This window comes from Crinia signifera, chromosome 3, assembly GCF_055691185.1.
Source record: "Crinia signifera chromosome 3, ASM5569118v1, whole genome shotgun sequence".
Taxonomy (NCBI): domain Eukaryota; kingdom Metazoa; phylum Chordata; class Amphibia; order Anura; family Myobatrachidae; genus Crinia; species Crinia signifera.
In genome coordinates this window covers 71,351,856-71,379,070 of record NC_139219.1, presented here as the reverse complement: position 1 = coordinate 71,379,070, position 27,215 = coordinate 71,351,856, and the positions used below count along the sequence as shown (strand labels likewise).

Below are 27,215 nucleotides of genomic sequence, written 5' to 3'. Positions count from 1 at the left end.
GATAAAGAGAGATAAACATACAGCCAATCAGCTCCTTACTGACTTTTTCCAAAAACAGCCTTTAACATGGCAGTAAGGAGCTGATTGGCTGGACGTTTATCTCTCTTTATCACCCTTGCATTTATCTCTTGTTAAAGCTTAATACATCTGCCCCACTATATTGAAAAGCTTAATGTAAATATGCATATAAACCTTACATTAAAGCAGAGATTAGAAGAAAGCAGTAAAGCACATACCTGTTAAGCTCCATTTTGCATCCCCCTCAGATATTAAAGAGACCACAAAGACAAAAGGCCCATCTTGTTGCGTCTGTGCCACAACATCCTGGAACTAAAATAAAAGTAGACCGTGATTTTTTGGAAACCATAACAACTGGGCTATGTCAATGCTAAGTATATATCTCATGTAACACTGTCACCCATACATCAATAAATGAAGCTTATTGGAAAGTTGCATCAGGACATAACAAAAACCATTAATACATTGCAGCAGCACAATGGGGGGAGTGAAATAGTCGATTCAACATGAGGCACCAAACAAACCCTTTAAATATAATGTGTCACACCAATTATTGCTGACCACAGTATTTTTTATTGTATTTTAACATCCGCATGATATAAAAGTGAACTTTCAATATCAAACTTTATAAAATAACATTGCTAGATTGTTGTTGTTTATAAAGTATTTTCAATATATTCTGAAATGAATAAAATTAACAAAGTGAATCCTTTTCAACCTATTTGAGTTTTCTGTATGATGACACTCATGTCCTATGTCTGCCACAGGAAGAGAGGCCTGAATTCTGTATTACACATCTCATGGAACATGACTTTGTAATGGAATGTACAGTACAAGTCATTCACAGTAAACAAAAGCATGCACACCTCAACTGTCTGTCATATACTCTATTTACAGTAAGTTTATCACCATTCCGCACACCGCTTTGTTGGTGCTGGCATGCGATAGGGCAGGGAGGATATGGGTTATAGGGTGTTCATCCTTCTTATCGCTGCAAATTCTTATATCACATCATATAGCTTTGCTTATGATCATGGAAGGTTGACTGCTAAAATAAAATAGGTACTTGTTTCCTAGAACGGTGCCCATTATAATGGCATGTGATGCGACCGATGCGATGGCCGCGATTTTACATAGAAATGCATGTTAAAATGTAAATCGCGTCGGTCACATCGCATGCGGCCAAAAAAATCGCATGCGATTCGACCGACGCGATTACCGATTTTACATAGGGAACAATGTTAAATGGCCCAATTGACCCGATTTTACATAGGGAACAATGTTAAATGGCCCACAGACCCCAAATACCCACCCTGAAGTGTGAAATGGCCCCCCCAATTGTTAACGCAAAAAAAATTGCGTCGGTCGCATCGCATGCGGCCAGAAAAATCGCATGCAATGCGACCGACGCGATTTTACATAGGGAACAATGTTAAATGGCCCAATTGACCCAATTTCACATAGGGAACAATGTTAAATGGCCCACAGACCCCAAATACCCACCCTGAAGTGTGAAATGCCCCCCCCCCAATTGTTAACGCCACCCCATGATCAACGTCAACCCGAAGCGTGGCGAGTGCAGCGGTACGCGTCCTCCGACCTTTTCATACCCCCACTATCCACGTCGGCGTGGAGTTGAGAATAGAAAGTGTGGCGAGCGCAGCGAGCCACCGAGCCCCGCGAGGGGACGCGGATACCTGTGAAGCCCGCGAGGGAACGCCGATACCTGTGAAGGTATACGCATCCGCTCGCCACGCTTCGGGCTCGGTGGCTCGCGCACTTTCTATTCTCAACTCCACGCCAACGTGGATAGTGGGGGTATGAAAAGGTCGGAGGACGCGTACCGCTGCACTCGCCCTGCTTCGGGTTGACGTTGATCATGGGGTGGCGTTAACAATTGGGGGGGGGGCATTTCACACTTCAGGGTGGGTATTTGGGGTCTGTGGGCCATTTAACATTGTTCCCTATGTGAAATTGGGTCAATTGGGCCATTTAACATTGTTCCCTATGTAAAATCGCGTCGGTCGCATTGCATGCGATTTTTCTGGCCGCATGCGATGCGACCGACGCAATTTTTTTCCTTGCAATGCCTAAGATCTAAATCGTGGGCGCCGTTCTAGGAAACAAGTACCATAAAATAAAATTGTACGTGGTGCATGTAAACATGGGGAGAGAAAAACTCCTTCCTTTTAAAAATTCATGGGTTGAGCATGACATAGCATGCCGCCTATACTTGTAACTCCAGGGGTAACTGTGAACAGATCACTAATCACCTCCAAGGCGCCCTCCCTCCGCAACCTCTCCATCTGCTTTGACTCCAGGAATGCGCAGCCTGTTTAACCATCTCTGCAAAGTGAGTTCCGGCTCCCCATCGCTACAATCCGGTGCCTGCACTCACTCTTCCATCAGTCCCTGCTCAGAGCTTAAGCTGGCCATATATCAGAAAGATCGATCTTAAGATCGATTGCACTCATGATTGTGTACAATTTCCCTTCAAATCCCCGGCAGTCCTTGGTGGTTTTTGGACACACAATCTACACACAATCCATCATACAATCAGTCATACAATCCATCTGCTGCATGATTTTGTACACAAGATGTCCACACAATCTGCATACAATCCATCATACAATCAGTCATACAATCCATCTTATGATTGATTGTATGATTGTGTACACAAGATGTGCACACAATCTGCATACAATCCATTTTACAATCAATTGAGATTGTATGATTGGGTACAATATCTTTCTGATGTATGGCCAGCTTTACAAATTATATTCCCCATCACATGTACATTCACACTAGGGATAATTTTGTTGGGAGACAATTAACCCATGAGTATATTTTAGAATTGTGGGAAGAAACCAGAGGAAACCCATGCTAGCATGGGGAGACTATACAAACTCCACACAGAGCCATGGTGGGAAGAAAACCCATGACCTCAGTGCTGTGAGACAGTAATGCTGCCCATTACACGGTCTGCCCTGCTATAAATTAGGGACTATTTTAAGACAGGCATATTCACGTGCAATATGTTTTATATACTGTACATGAAATCTCTTTAGCCGACTCTTACACTATAGCAACATATTTTATTTACAGTCAGTTTCTGGTTTCCTGTCTTTTAGTAATTAACAAACCATACACACCTCCTTTTCTACAAGAGCCCTCAAATACATATATATACACATTGTATTTAAATGCATATGCAATTTTTATATGGCATAAATGGTATTTTTGTTGTATATATCCAGCTTACCTTTGCACTGAATGATGGATTCTTTGACTGGAAGACATACAAAAATCATAGTAATGAAACATCTCCAAACACCATAATAAGGGCACCCCTGCCCCACCCTGAACACGTACAGTATCTTGAGGTCACCTGAGAGCATCTTTTAATACAAGTATATATTTTTTTTAAAGATCTTGCTTTTATATTGTTTTTCTGTTTTTTTGTTTGCATGCAAGATCATCATACATAAATGGAAAAGTTTTCAGTCTTTCTACAATTTTAAAAAGGATACGGGTTTGCTCCTTTGTGGAGCTGGTGGTATGTCTGCACTCTAAGAGAATTTAAATGTATATGATCCGCAGATCAAATCCCCACATTGGATCGGTTCGCGGGGGTGCAGTTCCCAAACAGTGATAGTTAGGCAATAAACAGGAAGAAAAAAGGACTGTTGTTTAGGGAACGCACTTGGACAAAAAATTAATCACATAAAATTTAACTTTTAATGAGTTATATTGTTAAAAGGTCCCATTATATAACATGGTGGGAAGCCGCAGTGAATTTAAAGAGGTTAAAATCATACGCACAAACATATACACACAGATGGTGTTTAGGTGATAAAGAATTGAGGAAAAAGTGATCCTAAAAAGATCTTGACTGGAGAATGTCAGTTTTATTTATTAAGCAGATTTTCAATGTGTGGAGAAAATAATTTATTTATTGTCTAGAGGATGTTGTTATTTTATAAATACCTCTGACAATAAAAATTCTTGTGTTTGGTACCCAAAATGTGTTTTTACTATTAGGTCACTGATACTTTGGTTGACTCTCAGCTAATCCGCTAAAGAGTCATGGGCACTTTAAATGCATGAGGCCCAGGGGTAGATGTATATTGGTCCCCTATGCTATGTTCAAAAAATATTCCCAGACAGACACAGTCACCTATAATTGGTACCGTGGTTGTCAGGTAGGTATTTAACAGATATGATGCAGACAGTTCCGGCTGTATACCTAATTAGATATTAGGTCAGCTGGGATACTGTCTGTTATTTACAAAAAGAGAGCATAACATTAAGTTGCTTCCTGATCAGTATTTTGTATTCAGGAAAAAGGATTGCTGATTGCTATGTTCAAATATTGATAATTGAATACAGTCACCTAAATTGGGGACTGGGTGGTCTTAACAATTCTGGCAATAGTTGCCTCTATTGCTGCCACCTATCAATTATTATATGAGCAGATCTGGGAAAAACTTTGCTTAGTACAAGTTTGAATACTTTTGCAGGCAAGGGTGCCCTCTGCTGCTCATATCAGGAACATAGCATGAGAATCCTTAGTAATCAGTGTAACACATAGGGAAATTCTAAATAACTAAACACATTTGAAAGATATTTCTGCTAACTGACATTTCAGTCTAGATCTAACCAACACATGTTTCACTGCTCTACGCAGCTTTCTCAAGGCCTTGAGAAAGCTGCGTAGAGCAGTGAAACATGTGTTGGTTAGATCTAGACTGAAATGTCAGTTAGCAGAAATATCTTTCAAATGTGTTTAGTTATTTAGAATTTCCCTATGTGTTACACTGATTACTAAGGATTCTCATGCTATGTTCCTGATATGAGCAGCAGAGGGCACCCTTGCCTGCAAAAGTATTCAAACTTGTACTAAGCAAGGTTTTTCACAGATCTGCTCATATAATAATTGATAGGTGGCAGCAATAGAGGCAACTATTGCCAGAATTGTTAAGACCACCCAGTCCCCAATTTAGGTGACTGTATTCAATTATCAATATTTGAACATAGCAATCAGCAATCCTTTTTCCTGAATACAAAATACTGATCAGGAAGCAACTTAATGTTATGCTCTCTTTTTGTAAATAACAGACAGTATCCCAGCTGACCTAATATCTAATTAGGTATACAGCCGGAACTGTCTGCATCATATCTGTTAAATACCTACCTGACAACCACGGTACCAATTATAGGTGACTGTGTCTGTCTGGGAATATTTTTTGAACATAGCATAGGGGACCAATATACATCTACCCCTGGGCCTCATGCATTTAAAGTGCCCATGACTCTTTAGCGGATTAGCTGAGAGTCAACCAAAGTATCAGTGACCTAATAGTAAAAACACATTTTGGGTACCAAACACAAGAATTTTTATTGTCAGAGGTATTTATAAAATAACAACATCCTCTAGACAATAAATAAATTATTTTCTCCACACATTGAAAATCTGCTTAATAAATAAAACTGACATTCTCCAGTCAAGATCTTTTTAGGATCACTTTTTCCTCAATTCTTTATCACCTAAACACCATCTGTGTGTATATGTTTGTGCGTATGATTTTAACCTCTTTAAATTCACTGCGGCTTCCCACCATGTTATATAATGGGACCTTTTAACAATATAACTCATTAAAAGTTAAATTTTATGTAAATAATTTTTTGTCCAAGTGCGTTCCCTAAACAACAGTCCTTTTTTCTTCCTGTTTATTACAATTTTAAATACACAGTCATTGAGATCTCCTGGCCACAGAAGTACCGGTATTGGATTTAGGAGTGAGTCATATCTGTAATTCTCCTTTATCAACAGGGAACAGAACAGAGAGGTGTATTGTTACAGTAATCTTTGTCACGTAAAATCCCTCATTCTTTATGCAGAAAGGTTACTGGCCTCTTACGCAAACCTCAAAAAAAAATACTATAATGTTTTCTGGTACGCTTCCTGATCATTCTCATTAATGCCTGTTCAGACACACCTGCAAAACCCAGCCTAGCCTATTAGCCCTGATGCTAGCGCTTGTTGGGGATTGATATATGCTTGCCTCAGGCAGGCAACGACATATATATGTGCTTAAAAATTTTCAGCTGAAAATCTGGGGGCTTAATTGGATACAATGACAAAAAATTTGGAAACAATGACAAAAAAATATATATAATTTCGACAATCCCCCTTTTTTTCCATGCCCATTAAATTTACGAGACTAATTAGAAATTCCAGTAGGATGCATTTACTAGAAAAAAAAATGCCCAATATTATTTAGAATTTCATAGGACCTGGCTACACACTCATCCCAGTTGTATCATGCTGCCTGGCATATTGAGTCTAGATGGATGAGGATGTATCTGTAAAGAAGACTTAGGGGGGTATTCAATGAAGGTCGACCCCTCGCAGCCATCTCCCGACGGGGGTGATGGCTGCGGGGCCCTATTCAATGCTGCCTTCCCCGACAGCATTGAACAGGGGTTCTCCGCAGAACGAGCCCGACATCACAAGTTTCGGGCTCGTTCTGCCAAGAAAAGCCGGAAATAGGCGAGCTCCCGGTCGGAGCTCTTCTATTTCCGTCCTCAGCTCGCGGCCACGCCCCCTTCTCGCCGCTCGGGACATTGAATCCCAACCGCCGAGCTCACGTCGAGCAAAGCGAGAATGGGACAGGAGCACGGCTGTCGAGCCCTACCCCTGACATTGAATACCCCCCTGAGGGTAGCAGGATGGATATTTTAAATAGGGTCAAGAGCTAACCTAGCCAGGATTGTCCCTCATGCTGTGTCTTACAGTGGGAAATTTTACATAGCCTCTAAAATATAGCCTTACAGTTGGGAAACGTCAGGCAATTTCCCCAAAACATAACTTATGTGCAGAATAGTTACTGTATGTCACTTCATTCACTTAGAATGCGGACATTAAGATATGCATTATAGTCAGTCAGTCAACACTAGAGATGGCTAGTGCATCGCTGCCTCGACTCAGTGACTCGAACCATTAAGCTGAATACATGATTCGAGTTAGTCACTGTGGCAAGAGCCGAGACAGCAGCAGCATTATAGCATAGTAAGCTCAGCCCCTCCTCTCTGAATCGTCAGGCTTAGCAGGAGAAAGGAGAGTGCAGTAACAGCTGAGACCAAGTTAAGTCTATGCTGGGAGCCGTGCACTGTCTCTCTGTGCCTGCAATTCCACACTACTCATGAGCCCAGCCACTGACTAACTTCCTGTCTGCCGGCACACAGCACACACTGAGGGACAGAGCCTCTGCTACTCCCTGAGTTGCTGTGAGCCGTGCACTGTCTCCCTGTGCCTGCAATTCCACACTACTCATGAGCCCAGCCATTGACTAACTTCCTGTCTGCCGGCACACAGCACACACTGAGGGACAGAGACTCTGCAAGTCCCTGAGTGTGCTGTGAGCCGTGCACTGTCTCCCTGTGCCTGCAATTCCACACTACTCATGAGCCCAGCCACTGACTAACTTCCTGTCTGCCGGCACACAGCACACACTGAGGGACAGAGACTCTGCAAGTCCCTGAGTGTGCTGTGAGCCCTGCACTGTCTCCCTGTGCCTGTAATTACATATGAGTAGTGACTCGAGAGCCGAGTCACTGTCTCAACACGCTGAGCCGCACGGGCTCAACTCATTCCAATGAATAGTCTTGCCCATGACTAGTTAACACACCTGGATATGAGAAACACCTAATAGAATAATCTAATGGGGGTTTTGTCCTTTACATTTGTGTATTAAAAGAATTACATTTTATACCCCACAACTGTAAAATAAAAAAGTATATTGGAAGTCATTATGGCAGTGGTTCTTAAACTGTGTTGATAGCAAAATCGTTCTCAAATGGGCAAAACCATGTGCACTGCAGGTGGGGCAGTTGTACAATGTGCAGAGACGGTTAGATTTGGCTGAGGTGTGTTGAAACTGAAATCTAAATTGCAGTGTAAAAATAAAGAAGCCAGTATTACCCTGCACAGAAACAAAATAACTCACCCAAAGCTAACTCTCTCTGCACATGTTACATTTACCCCACCTGCAGTGCACATGGTTTTGCTCATTTGAGAAAGATTTTGGATTTGTGACCAACTCTAAATCAGAATTATTTATGGTCAAACTGATTGGCAGCCACCATATATACACATACACACACACACATTATGGTTTACTATATCATTAAGAAACTTTTAGACTAGATGTGCCATGGTGATATTCTATGGTGCTGTGATTGAAGAAATTTTGGGAACCACTTCACACCTTCCATATACTTATTGAATGGATGGATATTACATACCTGATTTGTAAAAGTCTGTTCCAACTTCTTCTGTTAATTAAAAAGTGGTAGGACAAAAAAAAAAAATGAATTTCTTACAATCAATGTGAATGAACAGAAGCAATTTTAACAGGTTTTTATTGTTATGTTTGGAACAAAATAAACTTTTCCTAAGGACTAGCCCTTGTCATACATGATATAATTGTCACTGTTTATCTGATTTGAGCCAAATACTGGACAGCCAAGAGACCACCTACAACATAGGTGTAAAAAAATAAAGCCAGTTATAGCCTGCAATAATGCCTTATTGTAGTAGTCTTCTTCCTATTTTCTCAAGATCCATTCCCTTTAAGAATCACCATATATCTTACCCATCGCACATTTGTTGAATTACCCATTGTGCCAGCAACAATCACTGGGAAATAAAGACATAGGCGGGTATTCAATATGTGCCCATATTAACTGACAGGGGTAATATCAGCACTCGCCTATTCAATGCTGCCATTACTGACAGCATTATAGGCAGATTCCGACAAAACAGACCCGACTTTTAAATAAGTGGAATCTGTTTTGTCGGAATCATCTATCCCAGCAACTAGCCGACTACTGAAGAAGCAGGTGGACTTGGAGGTGGGGCCCCGGGGCATCACGCAGGGATGCGTGTCATACACAAGGGCCTGACGGATTGCACTGCATCAGGTCCTTGTACACTACAGTACAGAAACACACAGCCGGGCATGCAATTTAAATTAAATTCCTGTGGGTAATAGACGGTCGTGCTGCCAAGACACAGCCAGGCATGCATAGATTCATATGCATGCCCAGCTGTGTCTCGGCAGCGCGACCGTCCATTACCCCCAGGAATTTCATTTTTTACACCATTTGGGGTAATTTCCCTGACCACTGATTTAAGGCATTTCTTTCATATCTGCCCTTTTCTTTTGATCTATTCTTGCTCTGCTATATAAAAAAAAATTTAAAAGGGTGTCAACAATAAAGTACTACAAGATGCTACTACAAGTGCACTTACATTGTGTAATGTGATTGAATGGCTGTCTTTATCACAATCTATGGTTTCCATGTTTCCATCATTCTTTAAGACAAAATCGGGAACATCTGCATTTTTTGGCAGATCCTATAAAATATATAGAAGATATCTATCATTTGGACTGTAGAAAATCGACACAGTAACAACAAATGGTGTTGTCAGAAACAGATCTCAGAACAATTTCCATTATTCACGATGTTAGGGGGTATACAATTAGCTCTGAAAAAACATCAGGAGCAAAAAACAGATTTATCATAAAGTTCCAGGTCACTTGAAAAAGAAAAATTTTGTTCCAAAAACACACAGGTTCAGTGAAACGTATGTTTTACCTGGCTGCCGCGCATTTTCGGGGGACGGTTTTTAGAGATTTGGTTTTGCTTGTCTGAGGCTTGTGAAACAAAACCTGCAATAAGCCAAGGCTCACTCTGGCATATAGGGCAAACTGGATAGCCCCCGATGATCCAAATGCACTTGATAATTTGCCACTGATAGTTTCCCCCCACACACACACTGGGTGACGGAGCTGAAAGCAGCTCGGTTTACTCTTCTTAGCTGCTTTAAGCTCGAAAGCCGCCCAGTGTGTATGGGGCAGCAATGAGTGGTTATGGCTGATATGCTCATCGATGGCCTGGCCACTCATCTGCTGCCAGCATATGAGCGGGGGAGTGGACGGTTTGGTACTTGTTTCCTAGCACGGCGGCGGTACGCGTCCTCCGACCTTTTCATACCCCCACTATCCACGTCGGCGTGGAGTTGATTTTATATAGTGTGTACAGGCACCCATCAGGGTGCCTGTACAATGTAAAATCGGGTGTAATCGCATTGCATCGCATCGAATGCCATTGTAATGGCATGCGATGCTAAAATTGTATAGGAAGCTCTTAAAACCCTAATATCGGGTCAGATCGGGTCCCATCGCATACCTTAACTAATGGTATGCGATGGGACCCGACGGGCGCCGTGCTAGGAAACAAGTACCGACGGTTTTTATAGCATTCTGGTATGGAAAGTCCTCCACCCCTGGGACAATTGATAAAACGGGCGAAAAAACGCTTAGCGTGTATGCACTTTTACATCCCAGTGATTTTTCCAATCATCTCTCACCATACACGCTGGGCAAAAACACCCAGTGTGTATGGACCTTTACATCTAATTCCCAATAGATGCTCAGGATAAAATCGTTCATCATGTTTCATGTGGACACTTACTTCTGTGGTGGAAAACCTATTGTAACACTGGTTATATTTCAGATACCATGCCACGGTGATCTTTACTGGTTTCGGACAATCAAATTTTTCAACTGTTAAAGAAAAGGAAATGGATTAACAATGCCATTATCCTGAACACAGAGTGCATCGCTATCACTATGGCCCCTACACAAGGAGCCATAGTATGGGTATTTTCTAAGCGATCTTGTAAAATTAATGCCCCGTACACACACCAGAAGCCAAATCGAATCTAAATTAAATAAAAAATGCAGATTCAAACCTGATGCATGGCCTTGCGGCGTTGCCTGGCAAGTCGCTTTCTGCTTTGATCATCCAGATCGAAGGCAGTTCCATGCTGCTCTATGCAGCATCCCTCCCTCCCATCCCTCGTGCTGCGCTCCCACCGTACCCTCTCCTGTTCGGTCCCGGGTCACAGCAGCAGTCAATATCAAATTGGTATCAACGGCCGCAACATTGAAGCGTGTGTACATGCCTGAAGTCAGATCACTTAGAAAATGGCCCCGGTAAAAAGGGAGAGTAGTCAACATGAGGGGGTGGTCACACCCCAGTAAAAAAAAATTGCAGGGGGTACGGGCTGTGTGGCGGCGCACAGGCTTCTGCTGCCTCTCTCACCCACTCAGCACACGGCACTGTGCAACGTGTGCTGCGTGGAGGAGAGGCTATGCTGCTGCAGCAGCCTTAGCTCTATACTCCCGCTTCCCGGTCTCTGCAGCAGGGGAGGGGGTGTGGGAGCAGGGCCCTTTCAACAGACCCTGACAAAGAGTACCCGGTCCCCCCCAACCCCAATGGCACTGAATACAGCACAATAAGCAGACTTCCTTAAGTGGACCCTTAACCCCTTGAGTGGGTTTGTTCTGCCCCAGATATACTCACGACAAAAGAGGCAGCTGCCGGACACTATAAGTTCGGAGCCGCTTAGAGGGGCTCGGGAGTGCTCAGGCATTTCGTCTGTTCCGGCATTCCTGTGTTCGGACGCCCAACTACACAAAAGACTGAGTGTGGCTAAACATCCCCAAGCAGCCCTGATCCTCCCGGAGTTGCAACAGGGGTGGTGATGGGATCGATCGGCAATGGGGGGGGGGTTTGGAGGATCAGCGACAGGGCGGATGGTGGTGCGCCAGTGGTTCACCCTTTCTTTACAGTCTTTCTGCATGCACGGAAATTTCTCGGGAGAGCCCGCTTCTGCAGTGCAGCTCAGCCAGAAAAATTTCTGCCCATATCACCGAAGGGGTTAAAGGCCTATAAGGGTCCATTAAATGAAAAACATTTTCACTTCACAAAACTTTTGAAAATTGCATAAGCATAAACTTTCACTCATCCTTAGGACGGGCCATAAGACTAGTAACAAAAGTAAAACTAGTACGAGAAGAAATACAATTTGAAAGACCAGAATTTGCTTGCTGGTTGTCTTTTCTTTATTCTTTGGCTTTGAAAAAGGGTCTGAACTTTGGATGTGATTTAGGTTGTAAATGACTACAACTGTTTTTGTCAGGAACACGTGGAGTTCTAGCCAAACATTACTCAATGGGCCGTATTCAATGCAGCCGGTGAGGGTGTTAAACAACAGAGATCGACAAAAACAAGCAACCCTCGCCGTTTAACCCCCGCGCCGGCCGCTCACCCTATTCTACATTCCGGGGAATCCTCCCTGTCAGAGGACGGCGAGGATTTCCCCAAACAGCGAGGCCTGAGGCTAATGCAGGGAGCTTGCTGCATTTAGCCACAAGCCTTGCTGTTTTAGCGGCTACAAAAACCTAGCGAGGGGGAAAGGGTGTGTGCAGGGGGTCAGTCGGATACTGACCCTGCAAGCTGTGACAGCAAGCAGGCAACGCTGCTCCCTGCCACAGCTTGCAAAAGTCAATGAATACACCCCATTATGTAGTGAACATGCGTTCCCTACCCAAGAGAGGACATACTGTATAACCCATTTCATCCAGATATGTATGCCCTATTATGTGACAGCAACACTTAATGTTTTATCTGAACGTTAGTATTGAAACCCTCTTTGTACATGCTCTACCTGAAGTCTGGGATATACTGTACTGTAGATTTGTTGCCAGACCATGGTATAGGAAAAACACGCGAAAAGACACTGACTCCCTCAGTCCCACAGTAATAGGCTTATACTGTAGCTGTGGTTTTCCACACAACATGTTTTGGGTGGAAGTGTTTCATCCTCTTATAATTTTCAGATACATAATAAATCTTGGCTATGCGCTTATGAGGGAGACAGTGTTCCATGTAATGAGATTATACAGCCATGCAGGCAGCGTTCCTACTGACTACTTACAAAAATATCCTCAGAGAAGTGTGGAGGCCTAGCTAAAGTTTTAAGCTCTTTATAGAAAACCTTGTTTTATATTCACGCATGCGCACAGCGTTTATTCCCCGCTGCTTAGCAGCTGACAGGGGGGACTCCCAACAGCCCCCCTACACCGCGGGACACTGCCGCCCGCGGGTGGGACAGCGGGACAGGCCCTGACAATCGGGACTGTCCCGATAAAATCGGGACTGTTGGGAGGTATGTGTATGTAGCCCAGTTTGGTAGAACATTATTTTTTCTTTGAAAGTGAAGAAAGACCCTTTAATACATTGGGACTGGTGGCAACAATTATTTCTATTGTACAGAACTGCACCTTATAAAGTGGTCTCCCATAAAGGGTGGAATTCAATTAGACTCAGTAATTTACCAGGAGTGAAAAGGTTTAACAGCCATGGCTATTCATTACAGCCTTTTTATTTCAACCAGTAAATTACCCTGTTATCAGGTGTTAACACATAGGGTGATATACTGTTGTTTTGCATAGCGAGGACAGCTACCAGACGGAGCAATTTAATTGTTGCTCCGTTTGGGCATAGAACAGGTCTAGGCTGCCACTGGGGACTAAATAAAGAGCCCTGGGGGATTAACTAGACCATGGGTCTCCAAACTGTGGCCCTCCAGATGTTGTGAAACTACAAATCCCAGCATGCCTTGCCACAGTTTTAACACTCCCTTATAGCAAAACTGTGGCAAGGCATGCTGGGATTTGTAGTTTCACAACATCTGGAGGGCCACAGTTTGAAGACAAATGAACTAAACTGTGGTAATTTATCACAGCTATTACTGAATTCCCCCCATAGTGTATCACAAAGGTGAGGTAAAAAAAAATACACAAACCCAAATATAAATTCTGCTCTTAGCATACCTGTAAACCTGGTATAACACTGACAAAAAAAACGAAAAACAATGTATAAAATCTTGCCCAAACAGAAATACAACAGGTATATACTTACGTTTCAGTTTTATGTTTGTACGGTTAAATAATATCTTTTTGAAGTAACTAGGTATTGAGCCCTGAAAGATAAATAAAAACCCCAAGGATTAATAAAAGAAAACTATAAATAAAACACATTGTAATTATAAAACATTAATTAAGCTTAAGAAGCAGATAATGATGGAAAAAAAAAGGAACCATGTGAGTAAAATGGGCATATAAACTAAATTTAATACAGGTTTAATTCCTGCATTAAGTAATAAAATATGTTTAAATGGGCTGTTAAATCACTATTTTATCTTACTACTAACAACAAATCACAATAAGAATAATTCAAAAATCACCTGTAGTACTAAGCAGTAATTTGTAAATGCCATGAAAATAACTTTCATTATTTCACAGTTGGAATGACCAGAAAACCAGTGAAATTGGTCATTATCTCTAAAATGGCCCTTGCACAATATGGTTAGCTTTTTGGTTGCTGGGCCTTTACTGAATGCTGTTTTCCTCGACAGCACTGAACATGGGATCTCGGCAGAACAAGCCCGACTTCACAAGCAGTCAAGCTCATTCTGCGGAGAATGGCCTGGAATTGACGCGCTCCTGGCCACCCCTCGCCGATTCTCGTGGACAGGGTCACGGCTGTCAGGCCAGCCCGACAGTCTTGCCCCGACATTGAATACCCCCCTTAGTGTGCATGGGGCTTAAGTACACTTTAGGATAAGACTAATATTTGAGACCTCAGTTGTCATTGTCTAGATTTAAGATTTTGCTAGTGCACCACACTTGCCAAATGATGGAGGTAGCAATAGGCAACAAAGTGATAAACACCACCCACTACTGCAATTCACTGATATATTGAGACAATACAACAGAGGCAAACTAATAAAACAAAGCTGGTAAAAAAAAAAAAGATTGAAACAATATTTCTCTAAATCTGTTATGTGTCGCCCTACTGTAAAGTATAAAGATCAGAGTGTGCCCTTGTAAAAAGAACAAAACCACAGGATTTACTAAGATGAGCTATCTATAACAGTGGCGGGCGGAGTTTTGTGACCTGGGATCTACCGGTATCAATGTGATGAAACCTAATGCCAAATGTATATGAGATGGCTTGCGCTGCAAGCCAAGCCAGTAAGCTTGGAATAATCAGAACAGTAGATGCTCATTCCTAACCAAAAGAGCGTCTAAGTGGTCAAAAATAGCTTTAGTAATATTACCCACATCAAATAGTAGCATCAATAATAATGTAAACATAAGGAAAGCATCAATAATCCTGTCCACATCAAACAATACATTTTCTTGGGCAGTATTCTGCAGCAATAACATTTCAGCCTCTGGAAGATCATGGGCCTTATTTTGGTTTGTTCGGATGGCTCCGAATGCGTATGGACGGCCGACGGTTGGTGTTTGCGCATGTGCAGAGGCGTATCTGCACATGTGTGAACGCCGCACACGTCCGAATACGGCGTGAATTCTGTACAATCTGAACAGGGGGTGGAGAGGGGCATGAAGGGCTGTTTGGGCTCATTACCATATGCGTACGCCCCGCGTTTCATGGGTGTTCCCATGAAAACGCTGGGCGTACGTATGGTAATACTGCCGTGACGCACGTGTGGGGGGCGGACATATGGCATAGCCGGATGCCAGCTGCCCGCCGATATCCCTGCTTTTGCACGGAGAAATCCCCGAGTGGTCTGGAGCACTCGGTGCTGCCTGACCATTCGGTCCAGCATTCGATGGTCGCCGCCCATCGAATGATGGGGGAGGTTCCCACACATGGAGGAGGTGTTCACATGAAAAATCCACTCACGGTCCGTCCGGTCGGCGTCTTACCACATTCGGACGGTACGAACGATCCGTACGGAAGGCGGGGCTAAGAACACTCGGTTCCAGTCCGCAAATACGCATCCGTCCGAACAAACCAGAATAAGGCCCAATGTCAGGTGTCCGGCAGATCACTCCCCAATAACTGTAGTGAGATAAGGATCCGGCTGCTTGGATACCCACAACTGCTGCATGTGTCTGTCCCAGCCAGTGTATGTGTAGTGCATGAGATTGGATTACTCAGAGATCCACGGCTCTAGGATTTTTTTTATACAGCATGACTGTCTATTAGCCAATTCAGAACTGATGGCACGGTTGCTATTTTGCAGCGGCTAGGGATCAGGTAAACATCACCCGTCAGTGAAAGCCGCCTTGGGAATCAATCCATATGTTTATGCAAAGTCTTTCCAAAACCATTTGCGCGCCGCTCACAATCAAATGATTTCCCCACTAGTCACCATTGTTTGCAGGCTCTGAGTATCCTTGCACTTACTGCAATGAAATCGAGGCTGGATCCAATGTCATGATCTACTTGTGGATGCTAACATGAGCTACAATTTTGGCCAGATCTGATCGACATAATGTACAGATTCACAAAGTCTAAAGACCCATACACACTGGGCGATTTTGAGCTAATAGCAGCTCGGTTTTGCTGCTTTCAGCTTAAAAACCGCCTAATGTGTACAGCCCAGCTGGTAAAATGGCTTTAACGGGTGAAAATGGCTCAGTTTGCAATTCTAAAGGTCCATACACATTGGGCGACTGAGCTGAAAGCTGCTCAAAACAGCAAGTTTGAGCGGCTTTCAGCTCAAAGCTGCCGAGTGTGTATGCACCGGCTCCCGCACCATCACAGGGAAAGATGCTCATCTGCTGGTATTACCAGCAGATGAGCGGCTTTGAGGACGGCTTTTCATAGCGCTACGCTATGCAAAGCCCCCTGCTGGTGGCGCCGGGCAGGGGGAAAGCCGCTCAGTGTGTATGCACTGAGCGGCTTTACCCACAGCGATAAAAGCCATCATCGATGTCCATACACGCTGGGCATAGTTGCCCAGTGTGAATGGACCTTAATCCATTTTCAGCAAAGCGATTTTCGTCATCATTGCTGTGCATACACACTAGGCAAAAGTACACACAGAGTATGCATCTTAACAATAACAGTCACAGAGAATATGACAATATGACAATTCCAGGAATGGCGGCAGCAATGACCAAGCCCATTGAGCCTATAAATGACACTTCAGTTTCCCAGCTGGTGCTGAGGTAATGAACAGAGTATGGTGGGGGGGGGGTCTAAGTGCCCATACTGACTACAAAAAACCACCAAACATCTCGTTGACAATATAAACTAAATAGATGTTGGTTTCATATTGTAGGCTGCAAGAAGATTAATATTGCTGGTTGGCATGGCCAGAATAGGCTTTTATGTTTAGATCACTTTTATATATCTTTCCCCAACTGTATAATGAGCACAGGCCAGGGAGGGCTAACAAAGTTCAGAGAAACCAATGTAGATCCGTGCAGCGCCTGTCTATACGTACACACCATAGGAAATCATTATGACCTGCAAGTAGTTGATTCAATCACAAACTCTAGTACTTTTGAAGAACACTTAAACTAATCTTTGTAGATCAGTGTCACAAGAGATGACATGATTTAATTACAATCCCAGAGATAGAACAGGTTTGGCTGCTTCCTACCACCATAGTGTCTCACAGGAGCAGGCACGGACTGACATGAGGAAATAGATTATGTCAAGTGTTAAACATTAACAATGAAGCCATCAATAAAACAGATGCCTTAGTGAGTAGTATATATTTGCAGCACAGATATTCAGTTTAATTTAATTTTATGTGTAAGGAAAAAAAAAATAATCAGAAAAGTAATAACTAGATTAGTGCAATATACTACAAATACTGTATACACAAGGTACATTGTACTTGGTCAGTCATGACAGTATTCAGAGATACCATAAGACAACCAGTATACAACATAAGAATAACTACAGTTGAGTACAGGTAAATGTTTCCTTGCTATATACAATAGGATTAATCTCACCCTTCCCTTGTATGTTCTCCCTGGGTTTATATAGGATTTGTATAGCGCACCATTTTCCTCCCACACTTTAAGAACATACTGGTAGATAATGCTCCTTTCCCACTGCAGCCTTAAAACGGTATATTGCCGATTTTTGAGGGCAAAATACCGTTTAAGGCTGCAGTGGGAAAGCGCCAGAGTTGAAATACCGTTTAAAGTTAAACGGTATTTCAACCCGTTTTCAAAGCAGTGTTTTAAACGGTATTCTACCGTTTAAGAGGCAATGGGAATGCATCTTAAACGGTATTCTTAATGTAAACAGGCTACAATTCAAGCGATTGGTTGTTGCCTGTGTTGTGACACTCCCCACAACCCTGAAAAGCCCATTAAAGTCACAGGCACTCATTTGTGCTGTAAAAACGTTTTGAAGAGCTTAAGTTTTACCTGCAATGGGAATGGTACTTAAATGGCATTTAAAACTGTAATCTGCTGCAGTGGGAATGCTAAATACCGTTTAAGATTACCTGTAACTTAAAACGGGTCTGCAGTGGGAAAGCAGCATTAAATAGCTTCTGACGGAAAACCAAACCAATGTATTATACTGTAGCTTGTGTATATCCATGTCATAGGTAATAAAGATAGAGAATGTTCCCTCTACTGCAGCAAGGACTATGTAAAAGACTGCAATGTTCTCTATAAAGAACTGCTTGTGTTCTGTATCAATAACGGTTAATAAATATTGGGATAGATGTATGAAGTGTTATGGGGGAGAAAGGGTATCAGCGCATGTTATGTGCACTGATACCGCTTCTCCTCCATGTATGATGGAGCCAGCGTGCGGTATGCGCCCCTGTCCATATAGGCGCTGTTATCTAAATGATAGCAGGCCGAAAGTATGCCCACTGACGGTTTTGGCTTCGCCAGCAGCAGGCTGGCGAAGCCCTAACTAAACAGCAGGGACAGCACTGTCCCTGCTGTTAGCTGTTCTGGGGATCTCGCGTGAGCAGCGAGATCCCGCGCATGCCCAGTCGAGCCGGCCGGGGGACAGGAGACAGCGCATCAGTGTAATCTGATGCGCTATCTCCAAGAGGGTACATCGCCGGGGGGGGGGGAGTTAGCGCTTCCCCGCTTTGGCAGACAAGATGTTAATACATCTTGTTGATGTCCCTTCCTACTTCGCCTTGCTAATGAGGCGAAGCAGGAAGTATTATAGTGGCGTGATAAGCACCGCTATAATACATCTGCCCAAATGTTTCTTATGGGACAGACACATGTGGCAATTTCAGCCCCATAGAAACGAAGCACAGATCGCTCCGTGTGTATTGGCCCCTGGCAATGGCGATGCGTGATCCCGTGGTCAAGCATGCTTCAAATATTTAGTCATCACCGATGTTCTCATCCCCAGAGAACACGGGCATGACATCGCTGTGTGCCGAGCAAGCCCTGCTGAGCGATCTGAGTCATGCTAGATTGCACAGCACGGAGACTCAACTCGCCCCTTGTGTATGGGGCATTACAATGTAGATGTGATTATATACAATGTGTTTACCATGTATTTATAAAATAAAATTAGCAAAAGTTTTCTGACTGCCCAAGTTCACAGAAAACGGATCACTGAAAATACCCAGCATTCATGTTGCATTATTATTATGTTAATAATTGCAAAAGTGAGGGCACCACACGTCGGGCATTCATCGGTGGTGAGGGCACCACGCAGATCCTGCTGCAGTTTGATGCATTGACGTTACATGACGACATGAATACATTGGCCTATATCAGCAAAACAAGTGGGCACAAAAAGAAAAGGAAGAGATGAACTTCCAAATTGAAAATAGCAAACATTTATATTTTGCGTGGGAAATGTTCACTTGGTGCAGGTAAACCTCCAGAACAAAAAATATTAAACCAAAGTGTGTAACAATCAGGTAAACGTAGAGTTTCCGTTTAGAGAATTCACCTATAATGCCTAAAATAGGTGGCATATTATCACATCATATAAAATGAAAACACATCTCCAGAGCATTCTGTGCACAACTTTATATAAAATGCAGCAACACGGAATGGTACACGTACACATTCACAATGCTGACAATTCACAACAAGCAAATTTTTACAATGTAGCATAAACATCCATGTCGACATGCTGAACATTAACATTTTGTACCACACCCAACAGAACACCACAGTGTTCCCTTAGTAAATAGATTCTTATGGGCCCTATACATGGAGCGATTTAAAATAATTTCACTAATTATTTAAAATGCCTGAATATCGCTGTGTGTGTAGATCACAGAGTGATCTAAATGCGCAGCCCCGCAGGTCTGACCACTGATTAATAATGTGCACACAGTCTCAATGGAGAACACTGCTCCTGACAGATCACTTAGCACACACACACTGCTGTGTGACGAGAGACCTGAGTGTTCTGAGCGATATAGCATCACACAGAAAGCTCTCCCTACACACGTTGGTATGTGAGTAGGGACCATAAGGAACCTCACATTTTTGAAAGGGGACATATGCACATATTCTATATGTACACTGATTACAGGCAATTATCCCAAAAGAATCCTCTTACATTTAATTGAACATTACACACAACTTTTTTTCCCTCCTTTATTCTGAGTTCTATTTGCACTTCTTTGACACATATTCACCTTGGAGCTATGTGTGGGATCTTCTACCAAATGCTGGGATTGATTCAGAAGGCTATTCATACGTAGATTTGTTATAAAAATCCAAGTAAAACTGCATCATCATCCTCCTCATCACTGGTCTTATTCTGTTCTATATTTCACAACGTAAAGCTGCCTATCATAACTGGAAGGCCACCATATATATTACCTTATATACGATGACAGTATTAACAAGTTTTATGAAGTTTTTCACCCATTTATCAACTTAATTTCATATATTTGGTGCTTGAGGGGAGGGTCGATAGTAACCAAAACTTCAAGAGTAAATGAAAATAGAACAAGTGAAAAAAATTCTGCAACTCTCACACAAAGGAAAGACTTGTGTCTTGTCCAATCACCTAACTTTAAATAACAGCAATACAGCTGTGCTGCTATTACTGTACAAAATATACATCTTGCTAATGTAAACTACAGAACAATGGGATGCTAATCACGCCCGAGAGAGGACCACCTTAACACATAATAGTGCAAGGAATTGGCAAAGGGCCACCCTAACATTCTGTTGGTCAGTCTACGAAGTCGCACAGTCACAGAAATCGCATAATTATATATATATATCTCAGCTTACGACTAAGCTATCTAAAGAAAAAAAGGTACTTGTGTATTTTGGCGGCGCCCACGATGAGGATCGCGTCCATCGTGTGTGAAAAATCGGGTCCATCGGTCCATCGCGTCGCGTCGTGTGCATTAACATGGCACACGACGCGACCGACGCGATGGACCCGATTTTTCACACTGAAACATTGAAATCGTGTCGGTCGCGTCGGTCTTGTGCCATTATAATGGCACAAGATAAGATGGACTTGATAAAGTCCATTTTACATGGAATAAAATGGGAAATGGGCCAATATGGCCCATTTTTCATTGTATATGTCCCCGTCATGTCCAAATATAACTGCCCCCCCATTGTGAGCGGCACCCCAGTATTGACGTCAACCCGAAGCGTGGCGAGCGCAGCGAGCCCGCGAGGGGCGTCGGTGCGCGTCCTCCGACCTTTTCATACCCCTACTATCCACGTCGGCGTGGAGTTGAGAATAGAATAGTGTGGCGAGCGCAGCGAGCCACCGAGCCCGAAGCGTGGCGAGCGCAGCGAGCCCCGCGAGGGGACGCGGATACTTTCACAGGTAAACGCGTCCCTTCGCGGACTTCACAGGTGTCCGCGTGGCCACGGACACCTGTGAAGCCCGCGTGGGGACGCGGATACCTGTGAAGGTATCCGCGTCCCCTCGCGGGGCTCGTTGCGCTCGCCACGCTTCGGGCTCGGTGGCTCGCTGCGCTCGCCACACTATTCTATTCTCAACTCCACGCCGACGTGGATAGTAGGGGTATGAAAAGGTCGTAGGACGCGTACCGCCGCCCCTCGCGGGCTCGCTGCGCTCGCCACGCTTCGGGTTGACGTCAATACTGGGGTGCCGCTCACAATGGGGGGGCAGTTATATTTGGACATGACGGGGCCATATACAATGAGAAATGGGCCATATTGGCCCATTTCCCATTGTTTTCTATGTTAGATGGATTTTAACAACTACATTTATAATGGCACAAGTCCGACGCGACCGACAGTATTTCAATGTTAAAAATATTTTAACATTGAAGCCTATGGAGAAATCGTGTCGGTCGCGTCGTGTGCCTTAACTTTAAGGTACAGGACGCGACGCGATGGACCCGATTTCTCCATCGGGTTCAATGTTAAAAATATTTTAACATTGAAGCCTATGGAGAAATCGGGTCCATCGCGTCGCGTCCTGTGCCTTAAAGTTAAGGCACACGATGCCCACGACGGGCGCCGCCAAAATACACAAGTACCGAAAAAAAAACTGCACTTTGCTTCCAGTTTGATGTAAAAAGATAATCTACAGCAGTGGTTATCAACCTCAGTCCTCAAGGACCCCCAACAGTGCACGTTTTCCAGGTCTCAACACACAATCAAAGGTGAAATAATTAGCTCCACCTGTGATCTTTTAAAATGTGTCAGTGACTAATAGGTGCACCTGTTCACCTGCCAGGTGACCTGGAAAACGTGCACAGTTTGGGGTCTTTGAGGACCAAGGTTGAGAACCACTGATCTACAGTATAAATACTGTATGCACTTATAAAAAGACGAAGTATAAAAACATAAAACCCCATAAAAATGATGTGAGGTTTAGTGCTTTATGTTAAATGAACTTCTCACACATTCAACTTATCAACTACTTTCTGAATGACAAGGTATACAACAATGTTATAGGAAGTGGGCAGTATACTACCAAAGGAGGCAGGTACGGAGAGCACAATTGATTAACCTGCTAAGAAATGTAAAGTACACTGCTATAGCTTTACTTGTCATTTTGTTAGGAATTATTACCAGTTATTTATATAGTGCACACATATTCTGAAGCACTTTACAGAGAATATTTGAAAATTCACATCAGTTCCTGCCCCAGAGGAGCTTACCATCTACTTCCATACCACATGTGCATGCACAGACATTCTAGGGTTAATTTTGATGGGAACCAACTAACCAAAATGTATATTTAAACCAAGGGTCATTCGATTTCATTTTTGCTATGAATATTCATAAATGTTTTAAAAATTTGTAAAAATACATTATGATAATTATACCGGTGATTTCAAAAATCTAAACCTTTGAAACAGGTAATCTTATACGCACATATACCCTGACAGATATTCAAGGAAGTACAAACGGACTTCAGTTGGGTTAACGTAAAACAGAAGAAAATTACCTTACATTTATGAACAAACCAAGTGGAGGGACTAATAATTTGTGGTCAGTGGTGCAAGTAGAATTTTTTTCTTGGTGGTACTGATAGCCTCCACCAAAAAAATGGGCGTGACCATGTGTCATGAGGGGGCGTGGTCACACAAAGCTAGAGGAGTGACTAAATGACAATAGAGGCGTGGACACAGGAGACAGGGAATGAGAAACTGGGAATGACTGGGGGTGGGTTGGCTCTTGCTTGGGGGAGAGCCAGGCAGCTTGTGCTTACAATAGTGGAGCCTGCTCTTCATGCTGTTGGCGCTGCTGATGCCAGTCAGTGTGACAGGCTAAATCAGCAGTAGCCGGTAGCTGCATACAGCACCAATATATTTAGACTTAGAATAAAAATAGAATTGACAGTGGGTCAGGGGTAAGTGGTACTGCGTACCTGCAACATATTTCTTACAGGTACTCCGTACCACGCCGTACCCCCTTACTTGCAACACTGTTTGTGGTTGCTAGATCATCAATGTGCACATTAACCCCTTACCGCCGCAGCCTGTTTTATCCTTCCTGACAGAGACCTTTTTTTCAAATCTGACATGTATCACTTTATGTGGGGATAACTTTTTATTGCTTTTACTTATCCCAGTGATTTTGAGATTGTTTTCTCGTGACACATTGTACTTTAAGTTAGTGGTAAATTTTGGTCGATACAGTCTGTTTTTTTTTTTGAAAAATACCAAAATGTCGTAAAAAAATTGAACATTTTGCAATTTGCAAAATGTTAAATTTTCTGCTTGTGAGACAAATAATCATACCACTCAAAATAGTTAATAACTAACATAGACCATATGTATACTTTATGTTTCAATCATTATTTCAACCTCCTTTTATTTTTTTTGGACACTAGGGGGCAGCAGAGTCAAAATTATACACAACACAGAAAACGCTGCAATTGGCTGTTCACATTTGAACAGCCAATCGCAGCGATCGCCGATGGGGGGAGGGGCATCGCTGCCCCCCCTGGGCAATGAGGGAAGATGTCTGCTGTCAGGGACAGCAGACATCGTCCCTCTGTCACCGCGTCTATAGACGCGGTGACAGTTTAAAGTCATGACGTACATTTATGCCATGTGTCGGGAAGTACATCCCGACCATGACGTAAATGTACGTCAAATGTCGGGAAGGGGTTAAAATAAAAGTACGCTACTTTGGGTTGCAAAAAACAATTACGAATTATGGTCATGACAGAAAACACAGTACAGGATCTATGAAACATCTAGGTCCCTGACACTTGGCATTCCAAATCTAGGTCCCTGACACGGGTGTGGTATGGGATCCCGACAGTCATTATCCCGACTGTACGGAGTCAGACAGCATGGCGAGCGCAAAAAAGCCCCTTGCGGAGCCACCTATTCTATTCTCCCTCTATGGGGGTCGTGGACCCCCACGAGGGAAAATAGCGGGTGTCCGTCGGGCACCCGGCTGTCGGCATTTTGACAGTTGGGATCCCGACGTCGGGTAAATGACTGTCGGGATCCCGACTGTCGGGAACCCGTCCGGCACCCCCCTGGGGTGTGGTATGGGACTCCGACAGCCGGGATCCCGACGTCGGGTAAATGACTGTCGGGAACCCGTCCGGCACCCCCCTGGGGTGTGGTATGGGACTCCGACAGTCGGGATCCCGACGTCGGGTAAATGACTGTCGGGATCCCGACTGTCGGGAATCCGTCCGGCACCCCCCTGACACTTGGCTTTTCCCTGCCTGAGCTTTTCTTTAACTACAGTTGTGTTGTAAAATGTGTTTACAGCCCCAAGTTTCCTAAACAGTCATCGCAGTCTAGGTTATAGATAGATAGATAGTGTTATTTTTAGCAACAACATTGTGGCAGTATCAGCATGTTAACATGTATTCTGTCATACATATAAACATTTTATACGCCATAAGGCATGCACCCCCAGAGCACAGCAGGATGGTAACACATATACTATACAGTGTCACAGGAAAAGAGAATAAAATGCAAAAACCAGTCCCAAGACATGTCCTGTGGAGATGTATCATACATAAGAGCAAGATAAAGTGGCGCAGTTGCCAACAGCAACCAGTCAACTATTGTCATGAACATCTAGCACAGCCTGTAAAAGGGCAGAAGCTGATTGGTTGCTTTGGGCAATTTCTTCACGTCATCTCCCCCAAGGGTTTGATACATTTATCCACCAACATCCCAAGTACAGAGACACATATGACCTCACAGGGCATGCTGAGACGTTTAGTTCCACTACTATACTCCAGCAACCTCCGCCTTTAAATATCCCGCTTCCAGCATCGGTGCAGCACGTAGACAGCAGCCTGTGACAGGAAGGACAGAAGCAGCACATGGTGTCACTCACACTGGAGACTGCCGCTGTCCAGATCCCCGGCTCCGGCACCGCCTCCACCCCTGCCGGCACAGCTAGGCCTAGCCACAGCGAGAGAGCAGCCAGGGCCACTGTGGGCAGAGGACTAGCGCCGCGGGCGGCGACCATACTGCGATTGCTGCCGACTCCTCCGGTGCCTGTTTGTCCGTCCTCCTCCGGAGAGCAGCGCGGTGACGGCTCCTAGCCTGTGCCAACCCGGACTCTGCTCACCTGGCCGGCTGTGACATCACCGGCTCACCTGGAGTCAGTTAGGAGATTCCACACCGCCCCTTCCTCATAGCCACATTGCAAGGGGAGTTTTTCGGTTAGTATTTTGCTTGGCTGTAAAATTTGCAGAGGGAATCTCGGTGTGTAACACGTGGAAGAAATATGTCCTCACTGGTGTGCTATTCCCTATACAGCAGATAACATTTTTCTGAAGACGGCATTTCAATGTGGGCTTATTCCATTGTCGCCGCAAACATGGCTCCTGTGAAAGCGACAACTGTGGCTTATTGCTCTATTGCTGGGATGCTGCCGCGACTGTCCCCTGTGTTGTGACTGTGTAGGAATGTACCCTGTCGGTGCAGTACATGTAATGACAGAGACCGAGCAGAAGATGGCGCACTAGTTAGCTGATCTGAACACGAAGAGCCAAAACAGCAAAGGCAATCACAGCAACAGTTTCTAATTGTTAATACTTTTACTTGGCTTTCAAGTTATAAATACAGTTTGCAGGCAGGCTTTCAAATGTAAAATGGGGCTTAATGTCATTAAGGTAAGGTAACAAACCGTCCTCCTTTAGGGAGGATAGTCCTTCTTTTCAGGGGCGGATCCAGGATAAAATGACAGGGGGGGCACCATGATAAAAAAGGGTTTGGGTGGGGGAGGGGCGGTGTTAGTGGTGCCAGTGTACATGCTAAGAGAGCAGCAGGAGAGGGTGGGAATTGAATTAAAAATAGGCCCTGGCATTTAAAGTACGCAGGCCCACCATTGCGACAAAAGTGAAGGATGTAGTTGTGCGCGCGGCAAAGGCGCGCTCCGGAAAAGGGTGTGTGGCCACTCAACAGGGGGCGTGTCAACACCATATACAACTTCTACACATTATGCAACAAAATACTAGACCCCATTATACTTGCCCCTTACACATGATGCCAAATGGAATGAGCCAAAATTGACATAATGCCACATGGATTGTGTCAAAATTCAAATAATGCCACATGGATTGTGTCAAAATTCACATAATGCCACATGGATTGAGCCAAATGCATAAAATGCCACATGGGTTGAGCCAAAATTCACATAATGCCACATGGATTGAGCCAAAATTCACATAATGCCACATGGATTGAGCCAAAATTCACATAATGCCACATGGATTGAGCCAAAATTCACATAATGTCACATGGATTGAGCCAAAATTCACATAATGCCACATGGATTGAGCCAAAATTCACATAATGCCACATGGATTGGGAAAAAATTTCCATAATGCCACATGGATTGAGCCAAAATTCACATAATGCCACATGGATTGAGCCAAAATTCATATAATGCCACACGGATTGAGACAAAATTCACATAATGCCACATGGATTGAGACAGAATTCACATAATGCCACACAGATTAAGCCAAAATTCACAATACACTTCATAAACAGGGACATTGTCCACCAAAGGCTCGCATAAAACATTTACACCATAATGTCCATTACACGTTAA

The 27,215-nt window shown here is 43.6% G+C and overlaps 1 protein-coding gene across 2 annotated transcripts in view; it reads right to left on the bottom strand.

The window, feature by feature from the left end:
* The window catches only part of TMEM87B (transmembrane protein 87B), a 41,127-nt gene extending 15,113 nt beyond the window's left edge, over window positions 1-26,014 (bottom strand). The window contains exons 1-7 of one of the 2 annotated variants that reach the window (XM_083175983.1): window positions 25,488-26,014; window positions 13,858-13,918; window positions 10,561-10,652; window positions 9,335-9,439; window positions 8,326-8,352; window positions 3,281-3,307; window positions 237-330 (exon numbers count right to left, since the gene is read on the bottom strand). In XM_083175983.1, coding sequence (XP_083032109.1) covers window positions 237-330; window positions 3,281-3,307; window positions 8,326-8,352; window positions 9,335-9,439; window positions 10,561-10,652; window positions 13,858-13,918; window positions 25,488-25,622 — 541 coding nt within the window. In that variant the 5' untranslated portion in view covers window positions 25,623-26,014. Of the gene's footprint in view, window positions 1-236; window positions 331-3,280; window positions 3,308-8,325; window positions 8,356-9,334; window positions 9,440-10,560; window positions 10,653-13,857; window positions 13,919-25,487 lie in introns of both variants that reach the window. The other variant, XM_083175982.1, reaches the window with a different exon arrangement.
* Window positions 26,015-27,215: the final 1,201 nt, after the last annotated feature.